Source organism: Symphalangus syndactylus, chromosome 2 (genome assembly GCF_028878055.3).
Source record: "Symphalangus syndactylus isolate Jambi chromosome 2, NHGRI_mSymSyn1-v2.1_pri, whole genome shotgun sequence".
In the NCBI taxonomy this organism is placed as follows: Eukaryota; Metazoa; Chordata; class Mammalia; order Primates; family Hylobatidae; genus Symphalangus; species Symphalangus syndactylus.
The window spans coordinates 96,710,397-96,724,757 of NC_072424.2; the positions used below are offsets into that span (position 1 = coordinate 96,710,397).

The 14,361-nt window shown below is 37.9% G+C and overlaps 1 protein-coding gene across 5 annotated transcripts in view; it reads right to left on the bottom strand.

Annotated features, from left to right (window-relative positions):
- MCM9 (minichromosome maintenance 9 homologous recombination repair factor) overlaps positions 1 to 14,361 on the bottom strand; it is a 129,986-nt gene that overhangs the window by 104,557 nt on the left and 11,068 nt on the right. For 3 of the 5 annotated variants that reach the window (XM_055262686.2, XM_055262693.2, XM_055262703.2), the window contains exons 3-7: positions 13,336 to 13,652; positions 11,525 to 11,606; positions 7,087 to 7,287; positions 2,883 to 3,008; positions 1,215 to 1,334 (exon numbers count right to left, since the gene is read on the bottom strand). In XM_055262686.2, coding sequence (XP_055118661.2) covers positions 1,215 to 1,334; positions 2,883 to 3,008; positions 7,087 to 7,287; positions 11,525 to 11,606; positions 13,336 to 13,652 — 846 coding nt within the window. Of the gene's footprint in view, positions 1 to 161; positions 1,335 to 2,882; positions 3,009 to 7,086; positions 7,288 to 11,524; positions 11,607 to 13,335; positions 13,653 to 14,361 lie in introns of those variants that run through there. The other 2 variants (XM_063620729.1, XM_055262713.2) reach the window with 2 other exon arrangements.

Sequence of the window (14,361 nt, forward strand, 5' to 3'; positions counted from 1 at the left end):
AATGTGCTAATACACTTTTATACTAATTCACTAATCCAGTGAATCAGCAGCAATTCACTTTCAAACTGCCCAAATATTCTGAAATTACCAGTCATCCACTTAGATGGCTTGGACTCATTTCTTGACACTCTACATAATTACTTAGGAAACATTCCACATAATTACTTGGGAAGCATCTTTATTTGTTGTTGGTGTCATTTCATACAGAACTCTGGAACACTGGGCCATACGGATTTAAAACGCATGGGAAATATTCTTTATATATTCTTGCCTAGTATCCTGAAGTTTGTCTACCCTTCTCAATTCCAAAAATCCATTCTTGTTGATGGTTAATATACTGTTTAGTTATATTTCAAAACCTGAGACCCCCTTAACAGTTTTCTACTTATATAGGACCATTAATTGGCCATTTTCTGTTGTATGATAAATTTTAAAGTGTAAGTTTTTCATTAGAAATTTGAGCATTCATTAGCCCAATGGAAGTTAATCTGACTCCCTTAACAAGTAGCAAACATTTTTAAAATGTGTGAAGCCAAGGGTCTGTTTTCAGAAGAACAGAAACATTACCCAATCAAAACTGTAAAAATACAAAATAGCATCAAACATATTTTTTAAAATAATTTTTTTCTAAATTCCCTAGGTCACTTTATTTATAATCAAATCTTGACATTCTACCTGCAAAGGCCTTTAAGTGTACTTGCTAAAGAATCATTACAACTTATGAATGAAGCTCCACATTGCAATGATGGAAGTATATTTTCCAAATATTAATAAACATTCCCTACCTAAGAAATTTCAGTAGGAGCTACTGTTGCCTATCAGATTTATGAGCATGAAAATGCCTTAAGCTCTATGCCATCTATCTACTTGATAAAGTGAAATATCCCCCTCTTTAGTTAAACATTCTGGTTGCTGAGTCTTGATAAAATGCCAGATGATATGGACTTTTTCCCACATAAAAGTATGAAGGTAATCACTAGAGAATGAGAAAATTGAATAGGATTGTTCAAAACTAAGATGCAACGTGAAGGTGGAGCTTTCAAGATATTTTCTTAGAGCTACCAAAATAACATTGCATATTTCCTTCCATTTTTAGCAGTAACTCAAAAATTAGCTTGAAATTTATCCCATTATAGGTAGTTTTTCATTAGAAAAAACCATTGTGTTAACTTCTGAAGTAATGTTAAATTACTTGAAATTGTCACATAGAATACCTGCACTAGTAGATCCAATTCCTGTGGTCAGCACAGATCTTGGTGTAATCTTTGCTGCATATTTAAGGAATTGAGATTTCCCTGTGCCAGGATCCCCAACCAATAAAAGATGAGATTCACCTAGGAAAAAGCAAATATATTAAGTTTTAAATTTCTATAAAATGGCCCATGAATAAGAATAATTAGAAAATGGTCCATCTGGAATGCCAACAAAATATTACAGTGTTTTTACTGTACTTTTACATAGGGTCATTTGAGAAAGGATTTAACTAGAAAATCTTTAGAAAGTTAACTGTCATAAACAGTCCTTAATTGATTACTAAATGTGACATAGAATCTAAATTCTGTTAATAAATTATGTGCTATTTCCAGATGTTCAGGCCTATGTTTAACATTTTAAAAAATATCTGAGGCCAGGTGCGGTGGCTCACACTTGTAATCCCAGCATTTGGGAGGCCAAGGCAGGAGGGTCACTTGAGCCCGGAAATGTGAGACCAGCCTGGGCAAGACTCCATCTCTACAAAAACAAATAAAGAATTTTTGGCTTATAAAGTTTCTGATTTACTCTATTTTTAAATATCAAACTACTATGATTAAATCCTTGCATGCAAGTCATATAAGTATTTTATTCTATTTTTATTTAAGCACTTAGAAGTATTAGGGATTTTACAAGTATTTTATAAATATCAAATTACTTATGATTCCAACAGTTAAGTGAAGACCTTTTCATTTATGAAAATTTTAGTAACTTAGTGAAATATGTATCTTAAAGTACTCATTTTGCAAATGTAACATAAATAACATGTGCATATCCTGTGGTACATATGATTTCACTGACCAAGTTTCTTCAGCAATTCTCAAGTGTTTCCTAAATACATTAATAGGAAGCCCCTATTTAAGCTCAACATTTGGCAGAGTGCCTTGCAAAACAGTAGGTGATCAAAACATACAAGTACACCTTATACTTACTATTCTACACTGTACTATATGGTTTTCGAGTCCCTACTAACAGCCTGATTTATAATAATGCCCTTTTAGTCTTTTGGTTTAATTTTTGGTTATTATGGCCCACATACGGGGCCATAATAACCCGTATGCCAGACTCTGGTTAAGTGTGTTCGCTGCAAAAGAGCTTTCTGCCATCTGGACATAATTATACACTTAAGAGTAATCTTTTGAAGGTGTGACCTGCAGCAGCACCCCATGGCAGATGGCACATTTGCTATCTACCAGCAGAAGGAGAATCAGCAGGCAGATGACTGAAAGCAGCAGTCTAAGAGAAACACAGTGACAGCCACAGATGGAGAGATGCTGACTGGAGACATTAAAATACACTATTTCTAATCTTTTTCCTTTTGAAAACAGACTGGGGATCCAACAAAAAACACAGTAATAGAAACAAAGATTTTATTTTGTGGCATCCTTATAGGCTATAGCAAAAGTATATGCCATAGAAAAATGCAACTTCTTTCAGTCTTTCTGGAACTCTAGAAAGTAGCTTCTGATATACAGATGCTAGACTAAGTATGAGATATTCACACAACTGTTAGCTTTATAAGATTACAATTGGAAAATAAAACCCAACAAGCAGTTTTTATTCGGGAAAGAAAAAGTTCTAGCTTCTCTCCATGTGTCAATATTACTCAAAATTTCTAAATAGGTACTAACCTCTGACCCGTGTTCCTGTAGCATCAGTCCTTTGAATCCCACCAGCCAGCACCATGGCCACAGCAAGCTTTACTAGATACATTCCAAACACTTGAGGGCACAAGCTAGCCAATATTACATTCCTTCCTAGGAAAAGCAGAAAGATCAGAAATCAGCAATAATTTTCAAGAAACCCCAACTGAAATTTCCCTTCCTTTCCTATCTGACCATCCTCATTTAAATATACTCTACTATGTGAAATGATCAGGAGGTCCAATTCCAAATGACCAACAGGATTAAAGGAGGAAGTAACTTTGTTTTGGTTCAAAATGTCCTGTTTTTTTTGAGACACGGTCTCACTCTGTCACCTAGGCTGCAGTGCAGTGGTGTGATCATAGCTCATTGCAGCCTCAAACTCCTGGGCTCAAGCAATCCTTCCGGCTCAGCCTCCTGAGTAGTTGGGATGGCAGGTGTGCAGCACCACGCCCAGCTAATTCTTTTTTTTCTTTTTTGGAGCAACATGGTCTCACTATGGTCTCACTCCTGGGCTCAAGCGATCCTTTCACATCAGCCTCCCAAAGTGCTAGGATTACCACCCAGCACTCATGAGTGGTATGAGCCACTGTATGTACTTTCTATGTGATAATTTCAGTAAAATTACTCCACTGCCTAAATAAAAGGAAGGTATTCAATCTCAGAAATAATGAGTCAGATCACACAAGTCAGTAATCTTTAAATACAGAGGTAGCTGGAGCTCATGAAGCTTCTCCAAAGGTATAAGAAGAAATAAGTAAAAAATCCACCCTCCAAGTCAATTCAGCATTTGCTCTGAGCAGTCTGGTAAATTCTGTTTTATCTGGAAAAAACTTACAGGGGCATCAAGGCATTAAGAAGATCACTGCACACCACAACTCTAGCAGTGTAAGTATGAGATCTCGAATTCTTCCGATCATGTGCTTTAAATAAAAGAGTATCACTGTTTGGGGTTCTGTTTTCAGAAATAACACACCAAATCTGAGAATCTGCCTATCTCTTCCATGAATAAAGCAGGTATTTCATTCAGTCATTGGCCTAACCAACCTATGGAATCCCAACAAGCCATTCCTGAGCCTTTCCACGACTTATAGCCCTATATACAAAGGCTACTTTTTGTAATGAATCAACACTGATTCAGTGGCAACTAATCTATGATGATGTGGCCTGCGATGGCAGAAATGGTGACAAAAGACAATCTTTTAGTTAAAAAAGGAACCAGAAGATTTAGTAAATCCAGGAAGTTCATTACTTGCTGAAGGAATCCCTCCCTGTTTGGAGGTAGAAAACCTGGAGAAAAGGTCAGGAATCCAAGCAGATAAGACTTGACAGCAGGTAGGTAAATTGTGACCAGAATCTAGCGATTACACATGGAAGAAGAAAAAGCCCCAACAAACAGGTTCAAGAGTAGGCAAATTGATCTGAGAATTACATAAGCCAAAACTTAGAACCAATTTTACTGAGTAACATGCTGATGGGAAGCATATACCTGTGGTAAGAGGACAGGCTCTGGTGTCATGTTTGTATTCAAATCCCAGTGCTATTAATTACCAACTGTGTGACCTTGGGCAAGTTTCTTAACCTCTGCCTCCATTTCTTGTCTGCAAAATGGAGATTATAATGGTATCAAGACAGAATTTTTGAGAATCAAGGGAGTTAATAAGTATACAACACATAAATAATAACTGGCATATAGTGGGAACTACTTAACTGTAACTGTTAGCTATTTTATTACCTGTATTATTTGTGCATCTTTCTGATCTAAAGATTTCCTCACACTATAGTCAACACAAAAGACTACAAAGGTAGGATTGGGGTCCCAGAGAGAAGCAAAAGGGAAGGGCCAAATGTGTTGTCTAAGTTGAAAAGCTTGATTCCTTGGATCATGGCAGCTGAAGCTCTCATGGCTATATCATGGAAGAAAATGCATTAGCACCAGTAATACCCCCATCCTCACCTCCCTCTCAAATTTCTAGTTCTAGACCATGTCAGTGTGGCAAAGGCCTAGTTATCTACTCTTGTGTGGCCCTCAGTTATCTCAATGAAGAGAACTTACTAGGCCCTTAGTAATCTCAGAATTAAGATAAGTCAGTGACCCCCAAAGTGGGTTCAGATGGCCCAAAACACTCCAACCCTTACATCTGGGTTTCTAACATCTAAGCACCAGGGTCAAGGAATCCCTCAGGTGACAGCAGATCAGAATAAGGCCCTTAGGTTCATCCTAGCCAGTACCCACAGGATCAGGTCTTAAGCAAGTCAACCTCCAAGTGCTGAGCAGTGAAGCATTCTCCAGCTTTAGACTGGCAAAATGAAGATGTTCTGTTGGATACAGCTTCCCAACTTCACCTCTCCTCCCTCCAACACACTCATCAACACTCTGAAATGGAGGAATACAGTACACTGGTGCTGGTCCATAGGAAACTAAGAGAGAATCCATTTATACTAATGAGAAATACTGCCTTATTTTCTTGCTATCTTCCTACTTATATTTCTCACAAGATTATTATATTTACTTCTGCCTTTTATCCAATAAATGGCTCATGCAGCAGTAGCCTAATTAAAACAAGACAGATTCTTTAATTGCCAACACAAAGCACGTCTGAAGATCTAGTTAGAGTACCATATGATGGCCTTCCCTTCATTGTTAAAGAGGTAGAACTGAGCTGTGACACTGTAATAAATAAATAAATAACAGTGGTCCAAGGAAGAGTTACACATTTTTATAAGGACAGAATCCTAAGAAACCATTTTCAGGCTATTCAGGCTGGGCACAGTGTAATCTCAGCACTTTGGGAGACGGAGGTGTGAGGATCGCTTGAGCCTAGGAGTTCAAGACCAGCCTGGGAAACATAGCATAGTGAGAACCCTGTCTACTTTTAAAAAAAAAAAAGAAAGAAAGAAAAAAAGAAACCATTTTAATTTTAAAAATCATTTAAAAATGTATGATTCTTAAAGTGCCTGCTTCATAAATCTATAATGTAGAGAACTTTTGCTTCTTTCTATACAGATCAGATAAAAGATCAGGAACTACTAATGTGCTATACATTTATGCAAAAAAAAGAAAAAAGAAAAAATCCCATAAAATAAAAGCAAACTGTCCCTATTTAGGGAAATGGAAGCCTTATTATTATTATTATTATTATTTTTATTATTATTTGAGACAGTCTCACTCCGTCGCCCAGGCTGGAGTGCAGTGGCGCAATCTTGGCTCATTGCAACCTCCGCCTCCCGGGCTCAGGTGATTCTCCTGTCTCAGCCTCACAAGTTGCTGGGACTACAGGTGCATGCCACCACACCTGGCTAATTTTTGTATTTTTAGTAGAGACAGGGTTTCACCATGTTGGCCAGGCTGGTTTCAAACTCCTGACCTCAAGTGACCTACCCACCTTGGCCTCTCCCAAGTGCTGGGATTACAGGCGTGAGCCACCATGCCCAGCCAGAAGCCTTATTTTTTAAAATAATATCTATCTAATTTAGCATGTGATTTAAGAATAAAGTAATCAATATAGCTTAGATTTGAGGGGAGTGTTATTAGAAATGTCTATTACTGGCTTCAGTTTATTTTTCTCAAAAGATGTCTCCATGGAGAGATGAAAACAGGCACTTGAAGATTTAATTGGTGCTTTATACACTTGAGATTTTTTAATAAAATACGCTACAAACCCAATGGCTGTGTTTTATTCTATGTAATTACACCTGAATGTCACAGTCAAAATTTTTGCTTGTGATGACAAAGCTTATCGTCTGCATCTTCTCTCATCTTTTTCCTAGTTATTCCGTTTTAAAATCTTCAGCCAAAATAGTGTAAAGTTATATCTTTATTATTGAAAATACATCAAAGAGAAACAATGGCTTTAACAGGATGCGAGTTCCTAATAGGATGAGTTTTGCCTTTTTAAAGAACTATATTTTTAATTGATATGATAGGAAACTCTGAAATTGTTTTGGCAGTGTATCAGGTGTTTAAAATAATAGTTAGGAATGAAATATCTCCAGGCAGATCGCTAAACAGAAGAGTATGGCAGAAAAAGGTTTCAAAGGGAGACTACAGCTAGAGGTACTGACTAATCCTACCCTTTAAACTCAGTCATTGAGTTATGTGGCATATAAGGCTGTCAAATCACAGACATCATATTTAACCACTGAATGTAATACCATTAATAATAATCAGTTTTAGCCCTTAAACACAAACCTGCAAAAGGATCGCTCTTATAGTGTTCCCAAAAATCTTCGAATTCCTTTCGGACCTCCTCATCCATGATGATCCCTGAGGACTGCTCATTATTTATTTGGATGTAATTTGCTTTCAGGACTATCTCCACTTCACAGCGCACATCTTGCTGAAAGGGCTTCCACCGTTGCATTACAATCCCATAAATAGTGAGGTCATCACCTAGGAAAAAGCATCAAGTGAGTCCAGCAGTAGCATCCTGCATGCTGAGCACAGACTCAAATGACAAAGGACCAGAAATTAGAAATAAACCACTCCCTTACTAGAGTTTACAATGTGTACACTCATCCAGAAAACAATTTAGGGGCAGAATAACACCCCAGATTCTTGACTTTTGTCCCCCACAGTCATGTATCTGTAAAGTGAAAAGCTGAAGTATTTCCTATTTTTCATAACCTGCTACATGATAATCATACAAAATTATTACTTTTCACTGGGAAAATAGTTTACTGGATGATTCATTCATCACAGTTACATTGGATGAAATGTTCATCCTCTGAGTCTCTAACTATTTAGCTCTCATTTAGAGAAGAGATGTGGGAACTGCAGCCAGAAGTTTAAACTATAATTTGGAGTCAGGAAAAGAGACAACCTTGTGATGACTGGCAGTAGTTTGGGTTTCTTACATGTTCATTTTTACTTAACTCACTTGCTAATATTTTACTCACTGCCCCCCTACATCTTTTTTAATGAACCAAAGAAACAATGAACTAAGAAATGAATAAATACCTGTTCTACTTCAAAGTTCCTTCCCACAAAATATAAAAGCACAAGATACAATCCTGCTTGTTCCTTGCTGATGGTTCTCTCCTACCTGAGGAAACCCTCCCACCATTCCTGGTAGGCAGAAGCAACTTTTATAGATTTTCCTAAGAGGCCCTGGGTAGTTTATAAGCACACTTGCCAAACATTGCCATCTGTACTTACTACGACATACAATGCAATGCATCAGTTAACAAGTATATACAAATGTTTGGCATTCCATATTTTGGTACTGGAGAAAGTGGGCCAAAAACAAACATGAAAAAAATCATAATCCTGGTCCCCCAAAATTTTAATCTTGTTGAACACAGGGTGTTGGACGTGCCCCAACCCCAATTCTGGTATTTATATTTTGCATAATAAACACTGTCTCAGAACTAACAGGCAATTCTTCATTTCCAAGCCTTTGTGACAATTATATGATATGTGCTGATGAAAAATGCCTTTCACTCTCTAAATTTCAATGAGTAATCTGCATAGCTTTTGATTTCCTAAAGGAAAATGCTAAATTCATGGAACTGGTGGTGCCAATTCATAGAATAGAAGGCACATTTCTAGTTTAAGGCAACTTCATACTACACGGTTACAAACACATTAAGTAAGTGCTTTACAAGTTTCCAAGATCTTTCCTAAGCCACTACACTTAATGATTTTCAAACCAAATCAGGAATGATGATCATTTACTATATTGTCTGACCCCAAATTTCTAGGTAAAAATGATTGGAGGCAACTTTACATAAGGACATGGAACAATTCTCTATTATGGTCATTTTAATGGATTATGTTTAGGTTGTTTCTAAACTAGTTAAATGAGGAACTTAATGTTTAGATATATGACTCATAAGTAATAATCTAATGTCAATAAGCAGTGATTATGTGGAAAATACAGAGCACTGAAGCATGGCCAAGAGTACTGACCTCATCAGATTTGGATTTAAATCCCAGCTCCACTGCTCATAGGCTACGTGACCTTGGGCAAATTACCTACCTTTCCTAAGCCTGTTTCTTTACCTACAAAATGTGAATGATTATATTTACATCACAGTACTATAGTGAGAATTAGATCGGATAATGTACGTAAATTACTTAATGCAGTATCTAGAACATGGTAAGTGCTCAGTAAATATTAGCTCTTCTTATACTAAACCTACCTGACATTTGTAAAGTAATTAATACCTTTAAAAGCCCTTCAATATATACGTGTTTTCTTTACTCAAATACTTACTGAATGGGAGATTCATATAATCACCAGAACAATTGTGAGGTATACATGATAGTCCAAGACAAAAGATATTCACCTTAAACTTCTGTATTTTTCAAAAGTAATGTTACAAGCAATGTTATTTTCAGGAAGCTAAAATTCTTACTTTTCTACAATCCAGTCTCTCCGTGCCCCTATATCATCTGCGGCATCTTTACTACTGCAGCCATTGCCAGTCAGACCCATCTCTCGGATCTCCTGCGGCACTGACATTTACCAGCACACACCCTCCAACTTCATTACTCTGCACATGCCAAAGTGGGGTTCCTAACTAAATTGTAAATTCCTGAAGGGCAAGGATTATATACTATTTATGTCTTTTGATTCCCACAGAGGTTTATAGCTAAGGATACATGAAAAAATAGTTGTTGATAGATTGCTTCTATCCATCCTTCATTATTAATGACATCTGAAAGAAAAACAACTTAAGACTTATTTCCAGTACAGAAAGAATTCAGTTTAGATGAACTGCATGAAAAGATCTTATTCTCAATTGACAGATATTTTCATGTTCAGGCTGAGCTTATATAAGAACTGCTTTGCTGAGACAGGTATTACAGATTTAGGTTAAAATCTAGTCCTATATGAGCAAGGTATTTTGACATATTCTGGGGTTGCTTAGCAAGCAATCCATAATCAAAGCTGTTATCTCATTAGTATACTATTTAGACAACTGTACGTTCATATACGTCGGCTATCTGCAACCTAGAAGAGGTCCCTCACCAGAATCCAAAGACACTGGCATCCTGATCTCCAACCTCCAGCCTCCAAAACTGTGAGAAATAAATATTTGTTGTTGAAGCCACCCAGTCTATGGTGATTTGTTAGAGCAGCCTGATATAGTTTGGATAACTGTCCCCACTCAAATCTCATGTTGAGATATAATCCCTAGTATTGGAGGTGAGGCCCAGTAGGAGGTGTCTGGATCATGCAGGTGGATCCCTCATGAATGGCTTGGGCCATCCTTTTGGTGATAAAGGAGCTCTCACTCTGAGTTCGAATGAGCTCTGTTCATTTAAATGTGTGTGGCACCTCCTCCCTCCCCACTCTTGCTCCTGCTTTCACCATGTGATGTGCCTGCTCCCCCTCTCCCTTCTGCCATGATTGTAAACTTCCTGATGTCTCAGAAGAAGCTGGGCCTATGTCTGCACCATGCTTCCTGTACAGCCTGTGGAACTGTGAGCCAATTAAACCTCTTTTCTTTATAAATTGCCCCATCCCAGGTATTTCTTTATAGCAACGCAAGAATGGACTAACAGCCCAAAATGACTAAAACATCACCCTTCCACAAATATTTTTAAGTCTGATTTCTTCTTAGTCTCCCCAGTGAGGAGAGGGAACATGATGAGTTGACAGGGACAAAGGAGAGCTCAGGACCAGTCTTGTTGGCCTGAAGAGTAAAGCATAAGCTCAGAATGACACTGGAACAACCAGGCTTTCGGAACTCTCAGATTTCCAGAACAGTTCTGAGGCTCAGAAAGTCTTTAAATTGCCTGGCACATTGCAGATTATCCAGATCAACCGCCACTGTAGGGCCTAAATCCCTAACAATGTACTGTATATGCTGTGCTTGACTGTCTATGAGAAAAAGAACTCATCACCATCTAAGGCCCATGTTAGACACCTCTAATTATCAGGTATTGAGTCAAAATCTACCTCCTTGTGGCTTATCCCACTGAATCCCAACAGCATCTTATGTAACTACAATTCTATTTCTATGTGACAGTCTTCTAACTATTGAAAGTTGGCTGTCACGTCCTTCCTCAGGCTTCTCCATGCTAAACATGTATAGTTCTTCATTGAGTATGGGTTTCAAGTACCCTCCCAATTCAGGTATCGGCCAATGAAAACACTGAGAACCCTCAGAAGACAGCAGACTAAAATCAGTGACTCCAATCATGGTGTCACCAGCACAGAGCAGAGAGGAATGACGTCCTTTCTTCTAAGCACCAATAAGACACGCAGCAGCATTTAACAGAGTCACATTCTCTAATTCATTTTATAAAAATGCCCACTAAATCCACTACATTTTTAAAAGTTCCTGCTGTTAAGCTACAGTGCACGGAAAAGAGCCTTAAATTAGACATCAGTGGTTCTGGATTCATGTTCCAGTTATGCCACTTAACTCTCTAAGTGACCTTAGACAAGTCAGGTTCTTCATTCATAAAACAAGCACCTGGACTAGCTGATGTTGTATAGATCTAGCCCAGCTCTCTTCCTGCTATCACTTCCCACCTGCCAGTTTCTAATCTCAAGGTGAGCAATTAAAGCTCTACATTTCTCTTGCCAGTGATCTTGGGAAAATAAAAAGTGGCTTTTCCTAATCAATACTTTAGCACTACCTACACAAGCTAAAAAAAATTCCCCTATTCTTACCAGATTTGCAACTATCCACTAAGTCATCTTCCAGAATAACCTTCATAGATCGTGGAATACTTCCAACAGATAGCCTTTGAACCTAGCAAAGAAAAGAAAACAGATTCTGAGTATGCTTAAATACATGTTAAGTATCCAGAAGTCTAGCAGTATTTGAAATTACTATTTTTATTTCTCTGGTATATCATACAATTTAATTATAATGGGGATTTAAGTAATTTTTCCTGAAAACTATGTCTACTATCAATTTAAGAATTTACTAAATAAAATACACATATGGAAAATATCTCCAAATATAATCTATATAATCTACCTGGCAGATGGTCAAAGTAAACGTATGCTCCAACTACTAAATTTAATAACAAAGTTAACTTTATCTAGAAAAGAGGGGTATTTCTTTCCTGATCACTAATCAAAAGACCTGGGACAAATCACCCAGTCCCTATGATTACTCCTTAGTAACAGAACCCTAGTTTTATTCCATGTGGACATGCGCCTAATACAAAGACTGTTATTTCCCAGGCTCCCTTGAACACTGAACATAGGTATGGTCATATGATGGAACTCTGACCAATGAGATATCATAAGCAGACAATGCAAGAGACTTGCAAGGAGACTGCTTAAGTGGAGAATTTGTTAGGTGGTAGGCACTTTTGCCTATTGTTCTCTGACTACAACACACATGTGATGGAGTTGTAGCCAGCATCCTGGCCCATAGCCAATCATCAGAAGAGAAGCCATGTATTAAGAATGGTTGAGGCCGGGTGTGGTGGCTCACATCTGTAATCCCAGCACTTTGGGGGGCCAATGTGGGTGGATCATCTGAGGTTAGAGGGTTTGAGACCAGCCTGACCAACACTGCGAAACCCTGTCTCTACTAAAAATACAGAATTAGCCAGGCGAGGTGGCACATGCCCGTAATCCCAGCTATTCAGGAGGCTAAGACAGGAGAAATGCCTGAACCCAGGAGGTAGAGGTTACAGTGAGTCAAGATCACACCATTGAACTCCAGCCTGGGCAACAACAGTGAAACTTCTTCTCAAAAAAAAAAGCAAAGAAACGAATGGTTGAACAGAAAGACAAGAGTCTGAGTTCTCCACAGTGAACTAGCCTTGAACTGCCTATCTCTTAATTATGTTAGATAAGAATAAACCTTTGTGTTTAAGCTGCAAGCAAATGAAAATCAGGCTCACCCTTACTTGTTAAAGTGTTTACAAATACTTCATTTAGCACAGCAAATAAGAGTGGGTCCAAACTCCAAATCTTGTTCACTCCAATGTGATTTTTTTTTTTTTTTTTCAGAGACAGGGTCTCGCTCTGTCAACCAGGCTAGAATGCAGAGGCACGATCCGTAGCTCACTGCCGCCCAGAACTCCTTGGTTCAAGTGATCTTCCTGCCTCAGCTTCCTGAGTAGCTGCGATTATAAGCACAAGCCACCATGCCTGGCCACTCCAATGTTTAACCATTTAAGCATTAATTAATCTTCTATCCCTTAGCTAAGAACATTAATTTTCTTCTACTCTTCAGTTAAGAACAGCTAGGGTGGACTTCTTAAATATTCTTCTTTAATTTTAACACAATTAAGTCATTTCACAACTTTCTTGTCAATGCTCTACCTAAAAAGGATGATTGCATGGTTTCTAAAGACTATATTCAGATATATGTGGAACAGTTTCAAGCTTGATCGTCCACAAAGTGACAACACAAGTACATTTGTATCCATTCTGTGTTCCCTAATCCTACCAATGTGCCCATAGCTGAAAAACACTTCTTCAAATTTGTTATTTATCTCGTTTATGTGATTATTTACCTGTTCCTGAATTTTGATTTCCTGGTAATCTCTACACTTGGTTGGAGACGAAGACAAGCCTGAGAGGCAAGTGAATTTAGAGGAATCACAGCTCTCCAAGCTGGGACACGAGGATGGCCGGCAAAAGGTGTAATACTGCTCGAAGTCAGCCTTGATCACAAACACATGCTTGCATTTGTTACACATGTAATCCCGCTCAAACTCCAGAACCTTTACCAGACTTGTTCGAATCACTGTCCCAGTGACAGATAAAAAGTGTCCCACATCCTTGGTTTTAGGTATGTGTTCCCTCACCAGCTCAGGACAGACAGGCAAACCTGATGGAGAAAACAAAAAAACAGCATCAACTTCAATCTTGAGATTTGACTCCGAGGGATATATTCTTCTCCTATTTCCTGAAAGATAAATTTTAATTTCAGGGGAAAAAAAAAGATCGTGTTTTACTAAGAAAAAATCAGATCATCAACTCTATTAAGAAAATATAAAGAATTATTGCAAATAATAGTTATCAGTAGAGTTTTTTTTAATCCAGATACTGCACAATGAGTAGACCATGTTTTAAAGCAAATAGCTAGATATAATAACCAGGATTTTAAAAAGGACTTATTCTCACAAGAGGGCTATCTCAGTAGGATCTAAAGTATATAATTTTAACGGCATTTAACAAAAAATATATTGCCGCTTGCCACAGATAAAATCAACTGATGATTATTTTAGTAAATCACGCAGCAGACCGATAGAGATGGTAGCATGACGACCAAAGAGTTCCACAGCGCTAGAAAGTTACTTTTCCAGTCAGACTCAGAATTTATTAATACATAAATATGACAGTGTTTTTGAGCCCTGACTTACCTAGCGGTTTACCCACAACATCACCTTATCCTATAAAAGCCTCGTGTTTTTCAACATTAAAAAACAGGCAACTGGATTAAGAAAATGTGGCACATATACACCACGGAATACTATGCAGCCATAAAAAATGATGAGTTCGTGTCCTTTGTAGGGACATGGATGAAACTGGAAAAC